This window comes from Chelmon rostratus, chromosome 6, assembly GCF_017976325.1.
Source record: "Chelmon rostratus isolate fCheRos1 chromosome 6, fCheRos1.pri, whole genome shotgun sequence".
Classification (NCBI taxonomy): Eukaryota; Metazoa; Chordata; class Actinopteri; order Chaetodontiformes; family Chaetodontidae; genus Chelmon; species Chelmon rostratus.
The window spans coordinates 19,733,724-19,747,148 of NC_055663.1; the positions used below are offsets into that span (position 1 = coordinate 19,733,724).

A 13,425-nucleotide genomic window follows, 5' to 3' on the forward strand; every position below is an offset into this window, starting at 1 on the left:
CCATCACCTCCAAAGGAACCTCATGTATTTGGACAATCAGGTGGGGTAATGCATGAATGCACGGCCCTGTCTCCTCCTGTCATGAACTGAACTCATTTAATGCTTAGTACTGCTTAGCACTGTCCGCTGAAAAATCATTTGATTTCCTCTTTGATGCCGAGCTATCTCACCATTAATTAATTTAATGTTAATTTTTATAGGCTTGACTGCATAGCATGGACCAGTGCCACATACCGCCGCATTTATAGCCTAAGATAATTTAGTTCAACACTCTCCAGATGGGCCTATTCATCCGTTCATTAGTCTGAATATGTACTCAAAACTCACTGTCAGCTATACTAACTGAATACCTGAATATCACTCTTTTCTGTTTAGTTGGTAGATGCGAACAAACTTTATGTCTTACATATGCAGCACATATAGAGAGGTGTGTGCCATGGCTTTCATCTTCTGTATTATTGCTGTGAACTGCCTTTAGAGTTTGAGTAACTGCAAAATTCAACATACAGCACACAGAGGTAAAGATCACATTTATAATAATAATACAGGGAAGATAGTTTCATACTTGAATGAGCCTCAGATTTTTGTAACCATGAGAAATGTGTAATTTTGCTCTTCACACTGAAGCTACGCTGATGAGGCTTAACATTCACCATCCTACACTACATACCGAACAATTATAGTGCTTTCTATATTTGCATAATCATGATACATCAAAAGTTTAACAGAAGCTTTCCATCGTTAATGAATAAGCGTGTTAGAGCCTTGCACTACAAGTCTTCCTGATCCTGCTTGTAAGTGTCTCTTATTGCTTCCCGTTGCTGCTCTGGATGTTTGTTTTTGAGTCTGCTTCATGAGAGAGAGCAAGAGAGGTGTTAAGAATATTATCGGTGTTGTCTCTGAAGTGAAGCAATGCTATAAACTGACACTTGCTATATCGCTCCTCTCCACACTGGACTAGATGAAGGAAAATGACCCTTTAATCGTCATGACTCACACTTTGATTGAGAACTCTGCCCCAAGGCCTCAACTTTACCAGCAAGTAAGGCCAGCCAAAGGCTTTGCTCCGCCTCATCCTCACCAGTCGCTGTTGTTATTTTGGTCTGTTGTGCAATGCTCCTCCTCCGGTGTCCAAGTCCTCATGGCATCTTGAGACTGGTCTCCCTGTATCGTTTGTATTGCCAGCACCTCCTCATCCATTGCTTTTGACTGTTCTCCTCTTATTATGAGAAGTCATGCCAATATGGCCATGACTTGTGAAGAGTAGTTTGATGTGTATGCTTCACTGTTCAGTTAAATCCCTTCCTCGCCCTCAGGTTTGTGTGTGAGGGCTGGATATCGTCGTCAACAACACTCTAGCTGTGGGACTGTCCTAAATCAGAAGCTAAACTTGTGGTTGCACCCAGATCATTTATGCAGCAAAGCCTCTCGTCTTCTAGTACCCTAAACAGTGAATATTAGGGTGTGATTTTTCATTACCCTGTGCAAAATGTGTTCCCTCTCATTAGCCAAGCCACCTGGACCTGGCAGGGGCACTCTAATTAGTGTGACTTAGTTCTGTGTTGCCAGACATGTCACTTCTCACTCTGTTATTTTACCAGGTACTACATCTTTCTGAGAAAAGTGGAATTGTAGGGATTTGTTTTGTGGCATAATTTAAGAACAATAGAACAAATATGTATATGTTTTCATTTTTAGCAGGATATATGAATATTCCACTACCATAAAGTAATACCTTGACAAATTAACTGTAACTGTTTACGGTTAATTCAACCAGTGCTGCTTTATCTATTGTTAGCTGATGTTAGGATTCAGTGGTTTAAGTCTGAGTGCACTTGAGCATCAGCTGTGCAATAGACTCTATACCTAATGTGGCCAGGCAGCCTCATTGATGATGAAGATGAAGACAGATGTCTTCAAGGTAAAGTCTCTTTTTTTTTTTTTTTTTCTTTTTAACCTGTTTAATTTCCCCTTCACCCCCCTTGTCATTCTGCTGGTGGAAAGGATGAAGAGGGCCGCCTTGTATGTGACGATGGCTATGACATCACTTTGCCACTTTTGTGACTTCCTCTCGAGGTGTAAAAGTGCCGCCAAAGATTCCCCCCACCCACCCTCACCCCTTCCGCCCTTTCATTGGCGTACCAGCCCAGCAACAGCTGCATTCCCACCTGTTCAGCTGCCAGAAGTCTGTCTCCCTCCTCCTTCCCATGTCACATGTTATCCACACCACACAACACCACAGTGATGCTCCCTGAGCTGTGGGGGAGTCTGCATGTTCTGTGTGGAATGCCATGTGGTTCTCAGGTCCCACCTGCTTTAACTGTACTGTGTGGTTCCACTGAGGAAAAGGTGTGAAGAGAAGTGTGTGTGAAAGAGGTGTGAGTGTGGAATGTTGCTATACAGTGGAGTCTAAAAGTACTTGGACAGTGAGTCATTTTTCTGTTGTTTTGCCTCTGTGGGCCAGCACACTGGACTTGAAATTTAGTAATGTCCATAAAGTTAAAGTGTCGACACTTGGCTTTAAGAGTTTTTTTAAAGCGCGGGGTAATGAACTTCGATTGTATGACCAGGGCCAAACAGATATGTGATCTGAAATGTGAAACGATGTAATATGCGTTTCACCTGCTGAAGACCGAACTTATGCAGGTCAGGCCTGGCAGGGCGTCACAAGGGACGGTACCAAGTGTCTGCAGGTGTCTGTAGGTTGTTGACCAGCCGGTCACTGACTACAAAGGATTTAAAATCATATGTTAAGTATGAATACTGAATTCAGGTATATGCTCATTTAAATTATGTAAATTAAAGCTGAAAGTTGACACTTTGACCATATGGCCATCGCATCATTTCATATCCAATGTGAGTACAAACACAAAGCGCCACAGAATTATGTCACTATCCGAGGATTTATGGACTGCACGTGTATTTTTTTCAGATTTAGAAGAGTGGGTGGATGATGAAGCATTATGTGATGAATGGATTTTCTGGAAACATGGGATCCAATGCAGTTGAAATAATTTCTCCAGTTTGAGCACTGTGTTTTTTCCCCTTTAAAGTTAGATGAGTGGCAGTAATACAAATGGAAAAAGGATGAGTTTTTCTTTTCTTGGTTTATAAGTACATAAATGCAAATGTTTTGATAATAAACATAGATGTTATAATAGTATAAACTAGCGTAGAAGTAACTGTAGTACAGTCTGTTGTTGAACTGCTTTTGTCCGTATTTTAGCCTGGATTGAAGTAACTACACATCTGTTTATAATTGTTCCAAACATTACCATTGTACATTAAGTCCTAAAGAGATTTGTGGTTATGTTGCTATTCTGGGACTATCTTTAAGTAATATTGCACTTAGATTTAACACAACACACACTCAGTTGACCACAGCTACCAGACAGGCAGAGTCCTTGGACCAATTAGCTGTTGAGCATGTGCTACAGAAAACACAGTTGGTGGACACAGCTTATGCGCTGACTCTAGAGTTTAGTAAGCAAGATTGTTTTACATGCCTTCCCCTTGCATTTCCAATAAAACCACTGCACTGTGCTGATGGAGACAAACGACGGTGGGTGATGAAACGCGAGGCACCAGAATCTGTGTTTAGACTGGCTGCTCTCCCGCTGTTGGTTTGCTAACTTACAGTAGATTGTCTGATTCAGTGAAATATGAGTTTTCACACAAGGACAAATCCTGGCTCAGTGAGAGAGCCTTGACTTGACACTGCATTCGATCTCCAGATTCTAATGTGTATGTGCATATTTGGTGTCTCTGTCTAACGCTCTGTCTTTCTTCACAGCTGAGTCCAGAAGACTACAGGGAACACACCTACACAAATATGCCAGAAGAGGTGGACATTGATGTAAGTTCACTGTTGAAGTCACGCTGTCCTGCATGACATGACGCTCCATTTAACTGTACATAGTGGGTCTCAACTCTTTCCTCTTTTCTCTTCAGACCAAACTTAGCCGGTTGTGTGAGCAGGATAAAGTGGTGAGGACACAGGAGGAAAAGCTTCAGCAGCTGTACAGAGAGAAGGTGACTAAACACTGCACATCTGTCATCATTACTTTCTTAAACAGAACAAAGTTTAAAATGTTTACAGCAAAAGAGGAGGAAACAAAATAAACTAAAAAGACTACACAGCTTATATTGTGTGTTTAAATTCTAGGAATAGCTTCAGTTAAGTATATGTGCAAAAAAAACTGACAAAGAAAAAAACAAACTAAAGTCTCGTATATCTCTTCTAATGCTTAACTAGAGCCCAGCAACTGTCATCAACTTAGAGTCATGTGGCTTGAAAGACTTGCATGTCATGTTTAGCATACTTAAGGCTCATGGGCATTTGTCATTATTTTTAAAAAGAATGATCAGTTTTACCTATAAAGAAATAAGTTACATGCAGCCATACTTTTTATTTAATACCTTTGCAAGAAGTATGGGAGCAAAAAAACAGGGTCATGGTCCAGAAAAGTTGGAGAAGCTTGAGTAATCCATTATGACTTTGCTACAGTGAACTGATCTAAAAGGTTACAGTGACAAATTACATACTTGCTGTACTCTATGCTGTACGTGTATTCGATGTGTCGCGTGTTCCTTCAGCACACCCTGGAGACAGCGCTGCTGTCTGCCAGCCAGGAGATAGAGATGGGCTCTGATAACCCCGCCGCCATGCAGAGTGTCATCCAGCAGAGAGACTTGCTGCAGAGCGGCCTGCTCAGCACCTGCAGAGAGCTCTCCAGAGTCACCACTGTGAGTCATGCAGCACATTCACACGCACAACACACACTCCTGCTGGACATGCTCTCTATTTTCAACAGTAAGTTGAGAGTTGTTGCCTGCTTTTTTTAAAAAAACAATGTCATTGACAAAGTGTACCCCTCTCAAATCAGGAGCTGGAGTGCTCGTGGCGGGACTACGACAAGCTGGAAGGAGATGTGACTCTGGCTAAGAACAACCTGCTGGAGCAGCTTGAAGCACTGGGAAGCCCTCAGGTAGGCTGATACTTGAGACTCAAGCTGCGCTGCTTTACTATTTCACCGCTTTTGCTGTGGCATGATATAATAGTCAAACTTTAGTTGGAGTACATGTACTGCAGAGCTTCAAAGAAAGATGAAAATGTGACAGATTACCTCCAACATCTACTCATCCTTTTTGTAGGCACTTTTTTTTTACTTTGGGGAAAAAGTGAAGCTCGCTCCAGTGCCCTTAGCTGCAGCGTGGAGCGAAGTAACTGAGAGATCAAAGCAACATAGTGAGTGATTGATGACTGTGGCGATGATAGAGCAAGTCTTAATTAAGTCTGCCTTTTATCTTGTCCTCCATCGCAGGAGAGGTGCAGAGACAGTGAGAACAGTCATTCCTGGTTGAGCCTGAGTCAGAGGCAATGCTAATTCAGAGTAGAGCAGTCAGAGGGCCCACAGGGAGCCTGGACATCCTCTTCTTAAGTGCAGAGGACATAAGTGCACAGATGTGTCTCTTGCTCTTCTGCTCTTCCTCCTCCCCTGTCCAAAGAGCCAAGTTAAGTGTTAATTTGCAGATTATGTTGTGTGATTTGCGAACGCGTGTGCGCTTTCTGTGCACACCCAGACGGAGCCTCCCAGCCAGCAGCACGTCCGCATCCAGAAAGAGCTTTGGAGGATTCAGGATGTGATGGAGGCCCTCACTAAACATAAAGCTCAGAGAAATGATGGTGTGAACTCCTTCGGGCCTATGGGCTTCAACAAGCACAGAAATGAGGTGAGGCAGCCACCAAACAGTCCACTTGGTCATACAGTTCTGCAGCGCTGAAGCAATTAGGCATTTCATTGATTAGCTAATTAGAAGATGAAAGAACAATAATTTCGGTGTGTTAGTCTACTACTGTGTTAGTCACTTACAAAGCAAAAATGCCAAATTTTGCTCCCTCCAGCTTCTCAGATGTGAGAATTTGTTCCTTTACTTTTTTTTATATAATTGCAGTTTGAATCTTTGGGTTTTGGACTTTTTGTTGGACAACCTCAAGGAAATTATTCGCTATTTTCGGACATTTCATAGACTTAACAATGAACCCATTAGTTGGAAGAAATAATCGATATGAAAATGATCTGTAGTTGCAGCCCTGCAGCTGTCTTTACCCAGATCTCCTTAAGTTGTGTCGATGATGACCAGTTTAAGCTAGGGGCTCAAACTGGCTGCTCTGCTCATGAACAGTATGAGTGGTGGTATCTGACTGGATGTGTCAGTCACCCTGTAACAGCATGCGGGGCCTTCTCTCTGGCTATCAGCTGGTTTGGTCGTCCTGTGGGCCAGAACTACTCTGTACCAGATGGTGGTTGCCCTGAGCGTGCGTGGTGGCACCATGTGTCACCTTGCTTCCTGTCCTGTCATGCCCTGTATAATCCCCAGGAGGAGGACTTGGTGCCCCCACGGCCACCCCTACCCCAGTCCTACGTGCCCAACCCCCCCACCGTGCCCCCTCTGCCCTCTCATGCCGGTGTGCGCCCTTCATCCCTCCACAGGCCGGAGGACAGGAAGGCCCATCACAGGAACGGCACGCACAGCGTAAGCTTGGTGACCCGTTGACCTCATGGTCGACCCCGCCCTCAGCTGTGTCATCAAACGTCATTGCTTGCTGTGATGGTTTTCACTTAATTTTGACAGACATCCCCTGTCTTTTGGATTGTTTTTGGTTGGATCATACCCCTTTTTTATTTGATGTCATTCTTCCTTCATCTTTATTTTTCAGTTAGCTGGATGAGGCCTCATTTGCGTGTTTTTTTTTTTACTCTTTTTAATTGAATTGCCGTGTCTTCCTTCTCCGTGTCTCATTCTGCGTGCTGAAATTGTTCGGTTTTGTTGTGTTGTATCCTTGGTTACAAACTAAACTATGTCTGAGTTGAAGTGTTTCTGCCTGCTGCCTACTTTTTCATTTGACTGTAAAGCTGTGTGTCGAACTCAAACAACATGGAGAGTTTTTCTTCAAGCTGTACACACTTAGATTGGCCTGTCTGTAAAGGCATCATTTTGTGGAAAAGACTTGTTTGTTTCTCTGTCTTTGAAGTCATTTTGAAGAGAAAATGGTGTATGTCTCAGTTTGGAACCAAACTCTCCATAACTATAAACCGGTGCTGTTCTGTATGTGTGTTGAACCTGGTCTTTCTTTCTCATTGGTAGGGCCCAGACTACAGGCTGTATAAGAGTGAACCAGAGCTCACCACAGTGACCGAAGTGGATGAGAGCAATGGAGAGGACAGATCTGAACACCCATCTGAACATTCTGGAAACAAAGGTAGTAACACAAAGTAATATGATGCCAGGTCCTGGTAACTTTGCAGTTTTCTAATTAATTAGTTTTCTTGACAATAATAAAAAAAAACACCTGATGAAGTTATATTCATTAAACTTGTTTCTAGCACCAATAATACACAGATATCAGAATAAATACAAGGTCAAGCTTTTCTTGAAAGGCTAGGTCAGTATATCATGAAGTAAAGTTATACTGCTTAAGTTATTTTACTAGATTGACATGTGTACCAGTGCTGAAATAACCTTGTTATCCTATTCACTCAACTATATTTAGATTTTATGCCACTGTACATTCTCTGAAAAGGTGTTTTAAAACTGCTTAAAGAGTGAATTGGCCTACATTTGGTGAAACAGCTTGCACAGCATAGTCCAGGTGTTCTGAGGTTGAGTGATTATACTGTAGCTCCACACTTGTTACACTCTGCCACACAATCAACAGTAGCAGCTGGAAAATACTGTAATTGTTGATAAAGTGTACTGACACCAAATTTTGTATTCCCAGGGTTAAACCTGAAGGTCTCACCAATACAGGGATGGTTTTATTCTACAAACCTCTGTACTATTATGTCTTAAAGTTGGGCAGCTTTTCAGTAAGAATTTTCTGTTGTAACACAAACGTGCTGTATTTCAAACTCAGTTCATTTATGAGCATCTCCTCAGTGAATTGCTGTTGTTGTGTTGTATAAAAGCAAAGCTCTGTCATTGAACCAGGTGGCATACTGACCCTTTGTCTTTTTCCCTGTCAGGGATGTCCTACCCAGTTGGCATTGTCCCACCCAGGACCAAATCCCCTGTGCCTGAGTCTTCTTCCATAGCTTCATATGTTACCTTAAGGAAGGGCAAGAAGCCTGACCCCAGGACGGTGAGTCCATGGACTTAAATCATTACTGCTCTGGGGGTGATGTGACGTCTCATAGTAACTGTAAACTGTTCTTAGCATGTTTGAATCTTTTGGACCATCAGCTGCTAGATATCACCATCAGTTGTTGGAAACTTGTATGAAAATGTATGGGTAAACTGTCTAGCACTTGTTTTCCTATGTGGCAAACCAGACACCTTTGCGTCTAATCAGTAGAAAAACAATGGTAAGAGTAATGATTAACAAAAGCTTTTTGCGCTTGTGGTCTTTCCTTGTTATCTCATCATTGTGAGCCTCCAACTGGCCACCACTTAATTTTCTGGAATTGCTTTTACTGCTGTCTTAATTTTTTTTTTTTTTTTTTTTTTTTTTGGTTATTAAGCTGTTGTGTGAAAGCTAACATGTGGCACAAGAGGCCACTCTTCACGTGGCCAGGGTGTGACTCATGCTGTTAAAACCACTCTGTCATAAAATAGATGCCAAGCTTGGTTTATGCAGTTTCCAGCCTCAAACACTATCAACTTAAATATACTAACCATGTCATTAGTGCACCACAGTGTTGGGTGTGTCCTGCTTTTAGTGTGTTTGTATGTGTTGGAAAAAAAAGATGGACATATAGTATAAATGAACCTATTTGAACTTTGTGAAATGTCAGCTGTATGTACACACATATTGTAGTGTTCCCTGTAGGCCATATAGCCCGTGGTTGTAAGAGAGTGCGTCGCAGGCCTGTAGAGTTCATCTTAGACCGTTGGATACCCGCCTCTTGAACAATCTGGACAGTGGAGGCTGCGTCCTCGGGCTCTGGACTGAATCCAGATCTGCCAGCCCCTCCAGCATGGCCCAAACGTGAAAGTGAAAAACTTCTCATCAGTTCACTTCACATCATCAGCCTCTCCTGCTCAGGCGTTAACAGGCCCTCAGCCTCTCCGAGTGCACCCATGTGTGCCAGCAGCAGCAGTAGCGTGCGTGTGCACAGCAGCCCGTCAGGTTGTTTCCTCATGTGTTTGGACTTGTGCTCATTTTGGTTCTCAGAGAGTGAACATTAAAGAGCCATTTCAGTATCATTGTTGTGGTTATTCTGTGTGAGGGAAATATTTCTCCAGTGAATGTAGTATTGCCAGAGAAGATGGGATTGTTCCACTTGGTCACATTTAGACTGTTTTCAACAATACCTAGTATTCACTGCAAACGCTACATCATGAAATCTGACACAACCATGGCATGGTGACACTCCTAGCATTGAAATGCGAGCATGCGTCTACATTATTATTAACTGCTATTTATTGTCTGTGTTTCTGTGTCCCTGTGTGGTGTTCGTGCATGTCTGTGGTTGTCGCGGCTGGCTAACAGGACCGTCCACGCAGCGCAGTGGAGCAGCAGCTGTGTGCCGCGGAGAGCAGCCGGCCCAGGATGAGCGTGGAGGAGCAGCTGGAGAGGATCCGCCGCCACCAGCAGGGTGCCCTCAGGGAGAAGAAGAAAGGCCTCAGCATCCGGGGTAGCAGCCAAGAGAACACTCCCTCTCGCAGTCACTCGTTTACTAAAGAAAACCATTTTCGCACCATGCAGGTATTGTGACGACTGCTGCAGACACTAAGGCAGCATTTAGGCTGAAATCAAATTCTGGAAGCATTTTAAGCTTGTTCTTTCTGCGCCTTTTCTAGTCCCAGATGAGGCGCAGAGATGAGGGGATCAGCAGCGACATTCAGGAGCTAGAGGCCTCACTCAGGCAGCAGGAGGTGGTGAGAGAACAGGAGACGCCCGCAGAGGAGATTGCCCGTCTCAAAGAAGCCTCCCATGCTGACCACTTAAATATGGACCGAGAAGTAAGTTGCAGCAGTTGGCTGCCTCACTCATCTGCTGGCTGTCTTAGTCATCAGGCTGATGTTATCACGGGCAAATTGACAAGTATTGTCAATTTGACTCTAAATACCACAGCATAAAATCTGTTTTTAAAACTAAAGTGGAAAAAGTAAACAAACTGACATAATTAGATGGTATTAGTGCAAAATAAATGATTTTCTGAATAAAACTTGATGCTTAGCTCATCCTGTAACTCAGTGTAACACCTCTTGTTACCTACAGCAAAATTAGCATGGAGATAATGGCAATCTGAGACTTCTTCAACGGGTCATTTTGGATGGCTAGGAGAAGAACCATGGCTCTGTGGACCACAGAGTGTTTGACACCATATTTCACTGACAGCACAACTATGAAAATGATTTGTTTACTCATATTCGAATCACTGCAATACAATACTTATAGGCCTTCCTTAGAAATCAATGACTTTATTGTTGTTAGATTTTTATGTTTCCATGCAGGTTACAGCTGTGGCTTGAGGCATTTCTTCAAATTTGGCTCAAATCGCTTAAATTTTGGTGGTCAAAGGTCCAAGGGTAAGGTCACAGTGACCTCAACTGGTGAATTCACTGGTTGGTGGAGGCATTAAACTGTGCTGTGGTAATCCTAGTTAGAAATCAATCTACTTAAATGCAAAGTTGCAAAAACTGCAGCCAGGCCTTTTTTCCAAAGCCAAACTGAGCTTGACACTATGACCCCACGCACTAAAATCTTTTCATATGCTGCCTTTGAGGCCGGCATGTGATTTAAAGGTGCTTTTTATTGTTTTCAGAAGAGCTCACAGCCTGTCTCTGGATTACATCAGTGAACTACTTACAGTTTATGTTCCCAGCTGAGCTCTGCATGCCGCAGAATGTCTCACATTAAGTGTTCCTCGCTCTAGGACAAAGCCTTCGGTGATGCTCCATTTAGTTCTAACACACCCAAAATGTGGAACAGACTCCCTGTACTGTAGATGATGGTGCCGAGCATTTGTTATTTATTTAGAAATGTCATTTTCTGATTTGTATTTGCATATATGTATTGCCTACACCTTTATCTTATGCCTGTTTTTCTTTTATTTGTTTAGCACATAGTATTCCATTCATTCTTGTGAAGCGTGTTATGTTAAGTGTTTCTTTGTGTTGTGTTTCTTCAGCTGTCTGTGCCTGACAAAGTACTGATACCTGAGCGTTATGTGGAGTCAGACCCCGAGGAGGCTCTGAGCCCTGAGCAGGAGGCTGATAAACAAAGGAAAGTTGATCGCATCAAAGCCCTCATAGCCAAAAACAGGTAAACACACCATCACGATCTGTCTGTACCAGTAATGTTTTATTAGCAAGGACAGGGCTGCTCAGACCCTTGGGGTTAGGTAAGGATCCTTTGGTGAAAGGGCTATCTTTGCAGGTGAGCGCTGATATTTCCCCGCAGATGTCGTGCATGAAAGTCTTTGTAGAAGTGAGGGGCAAGTCTGGGCTCATAGCAGGACATCACCTTATTTGCATCAAAAGGGCCCACACTGCCTGTCTGCTCTTCCCATGCAGATCAGTGCCTCAGATCTGCAGAAACCTCCCTGCTCTTATCTCGTAGCCACTGTGGCATTTTATTCTAAATGTCATCCCTCTTGAATTGATTTTAAAGGAGATGGCCTGTCTTTTCCTGGGCAATTGTGTTCACTCTGAAAACATGTTTACAATTAAAGCTGTATGCTGTATATTACAGAGGCCATTTTGTGTGTGTGTGTGTGTGTGTGTTTGCTACCAGCATGCAGAATGCGGTGCCTAGTATGGCTCTAAACCCAGAGGAGGAGACTGAAGAGGAGGTTACCGTGCAGGAGAAAGAGAAGATGATTAATATCTCCTACGAGCTGGCAGCAGAGGCCTCCAAACGCAGCAAGCTGGTAGCAGGTACATCTCTAGAGAGAAGAGGGAGGAGGCGGGGTTGATCATAAGAATGTATGTTATAAAACAAAAGCTGGTGTGAGCCTGTTCTTAAAGATCACTGCTTTTTGTTGTGGTTTACTGAACTGCAGCTGCTTCCATTGTGTATGCGTTCAGTCGTTTGTCATCGTAGTCGTTAATTTCATAGACTGCACTCATTGTTTTTTTGTGTTGTTTGGCCGTTTAGTCATTAGCTGCTGATGTCATGTGTTTTTATTTTGCGTATGCCTGGTGTGTGCTCAACATGTTGCTCTGTTTCATTGCAGTGAAAAGCCTGTCGCCCTCTTCCCCGCCCCTTCCACAGTCTCCTAACACACCCCCTCAGCTCACTGATGGGTCTCACTTCATGTGTGTGTAGTAGCACCAGTAAGGGCCTTCATCAACCTGTTTTGTCCATACTCACAATGCTAAAGTGTTCTCAGTGTTGTAATCTTTGTCTCTGGGGAGAAAAAGCACATCAGAATGAAGCGATTGATGAAAGGTTGCGTAAAATGACATGTCTTTATGTATTCTGTGTTGCTGTAGACGCCATTTTTTTGTCATCTTGTGGTATTTCTTGTAGATTCAACTGCTTGTTTACGTACTAGTTTTGCCGTAGTGCCATTATTTTTTTTTAACATTTTAAAATATTCGTTGTTGTGTAATGAGTGAAGTAACTAGAATATACACTCTGGCCACTTTATTTGGTACACCTGTGGAGTTGAATGCAATTCAGTATAAAGCCGTAAGTTCTACCTTTACAAAGGTTGTATTGTTAAATTTTTGTTGAATTGTTGGAATTCAGTTTAGTTATATGTTTATTAATGAGGTCATGGTTAAAGGTGCTGACATTATATTGAGAGGTGTTTCTAACTTTTTTGAACTTCCTAACACCACCACTAGCTATAACCCCAATGCTAAAATATATAATTTAGTTAACACCTCTATGACCATGTCAACCAAAACTCAACATTATAGTAGGAATCATAAAAGTAGACAAATAATGAAGTGACCACTGAGTGTATAATAGAACTACGAGTCTTGGGGAAATCATGGTGTAGTATTATTTTTGGAGCATAATTTGACCTTTGCCACCATTTATAACACCTCACCTTCTCTTTCTGCAGCACAGGCTCTGGCCTCGGTGAAAACCTACACCTGAAGGAAACAGCAGTGGAGGTATAAAGATGCATCAGAAGGATTCCCCCAAGGACATCAGCACAAGGCCACGGCCTACAGAGAGAGAAACTGCCCACTCCGTACTCTGGGGTCTGAATCTTTGACTTCTGTAATCTCACTGTGACGTCTTAAACTCCTATGCCACCAACAACATTTTTCTGTGTGACATTTCTCTGTTATTGCCCCTGATGGGGGCACCACACTCTCCTCAACCTGGTGAGACAAAACAGCTTTGATACTGTTATCATTTCAGTTCCATTTGCAATGCTTGTAAGGTTATTTTTAGGTTATTTTTATTATTTATATGGTTTTATTATGTTCTTGTTGGATTATATATATATATATATA

General features: G+C 42.7%; 1 protein-coding gene across 7 annotated transcripts in view; it reads left to right on the forward strand.

The window, feature by feature from the left end:
• plekha5 (pleckstrin homology domain containing, family A member 5) overlaps positions 1 to 13,401 on the forward strand; it is an 81,219-nt gene extending 67,818 nt beyond the window's left edge. For 4 of the 7 annotated variants that reach the window (XM_041938183.1, XM_041938186.1, XM_041938187.1 and 1 more), the window contains 13 exons: positions 3,794 to 3,856; positions 3,952 to 4,032; positions 4,597 to 4,746; positions 4,887 to 4,988; positions 5,584 to 5,733; positions 7,150 to 7,264; positions 8,028 to 8,143; positions 9,494 to 9,709; positions 9,805 to 9,966; positions 11,139 to 11,272; positions 11,744 to 11,886; positions 12,186 to 12,285; positions 13,026 to 13,401. In XM_041938183.1, coding sequence (XP_041794117.1) covers positions 3,794 to 3,856; positions 3,952 to 4,032; positions 4,597 to 4,746; positions 4,887 to 4,988; positions 5,584 to 5,733; positions 7,150 to 7,264; positions 8,028 to 8,143; positions 9,494 to 9,709; positions 9,805 to 9,966; positions 11,139 to 11,272; positions 11,744 to 11,886; positions 12,186 to 12,277 — 1,524 coding nt within the window. In that variant the 3' untranslated portion in view covers positions 12,278 to 12,285; positions 13,026 to 13,401. Of the gene's footprint in view, positions 1 to 3,793; positions 3,857 to 3,951; positions 4,033 to 4,596; positions 4,747 to 4,886; positions 4,989 to 5,583; positions 5,734 to 6,387; positions 6,538 to 7,149; positions 7,265 to 8,027; positions 8,144 to 9,493; positions 9,710 to 9,804; positions 9,967 to 11,138; positions 11,273 to 11,743; positions 11,887 to 12,185; positions 12,286 to 13,025 lie in introns of all 7 variants that reach the window. The other 3 variants (XM_041938189.1, XM_041938184.1, XM_041938185.1) reach the window with 3 other exon arrangements.
• Positions 13,402 to 13,425: the final 24 nt, after the last annotated feature.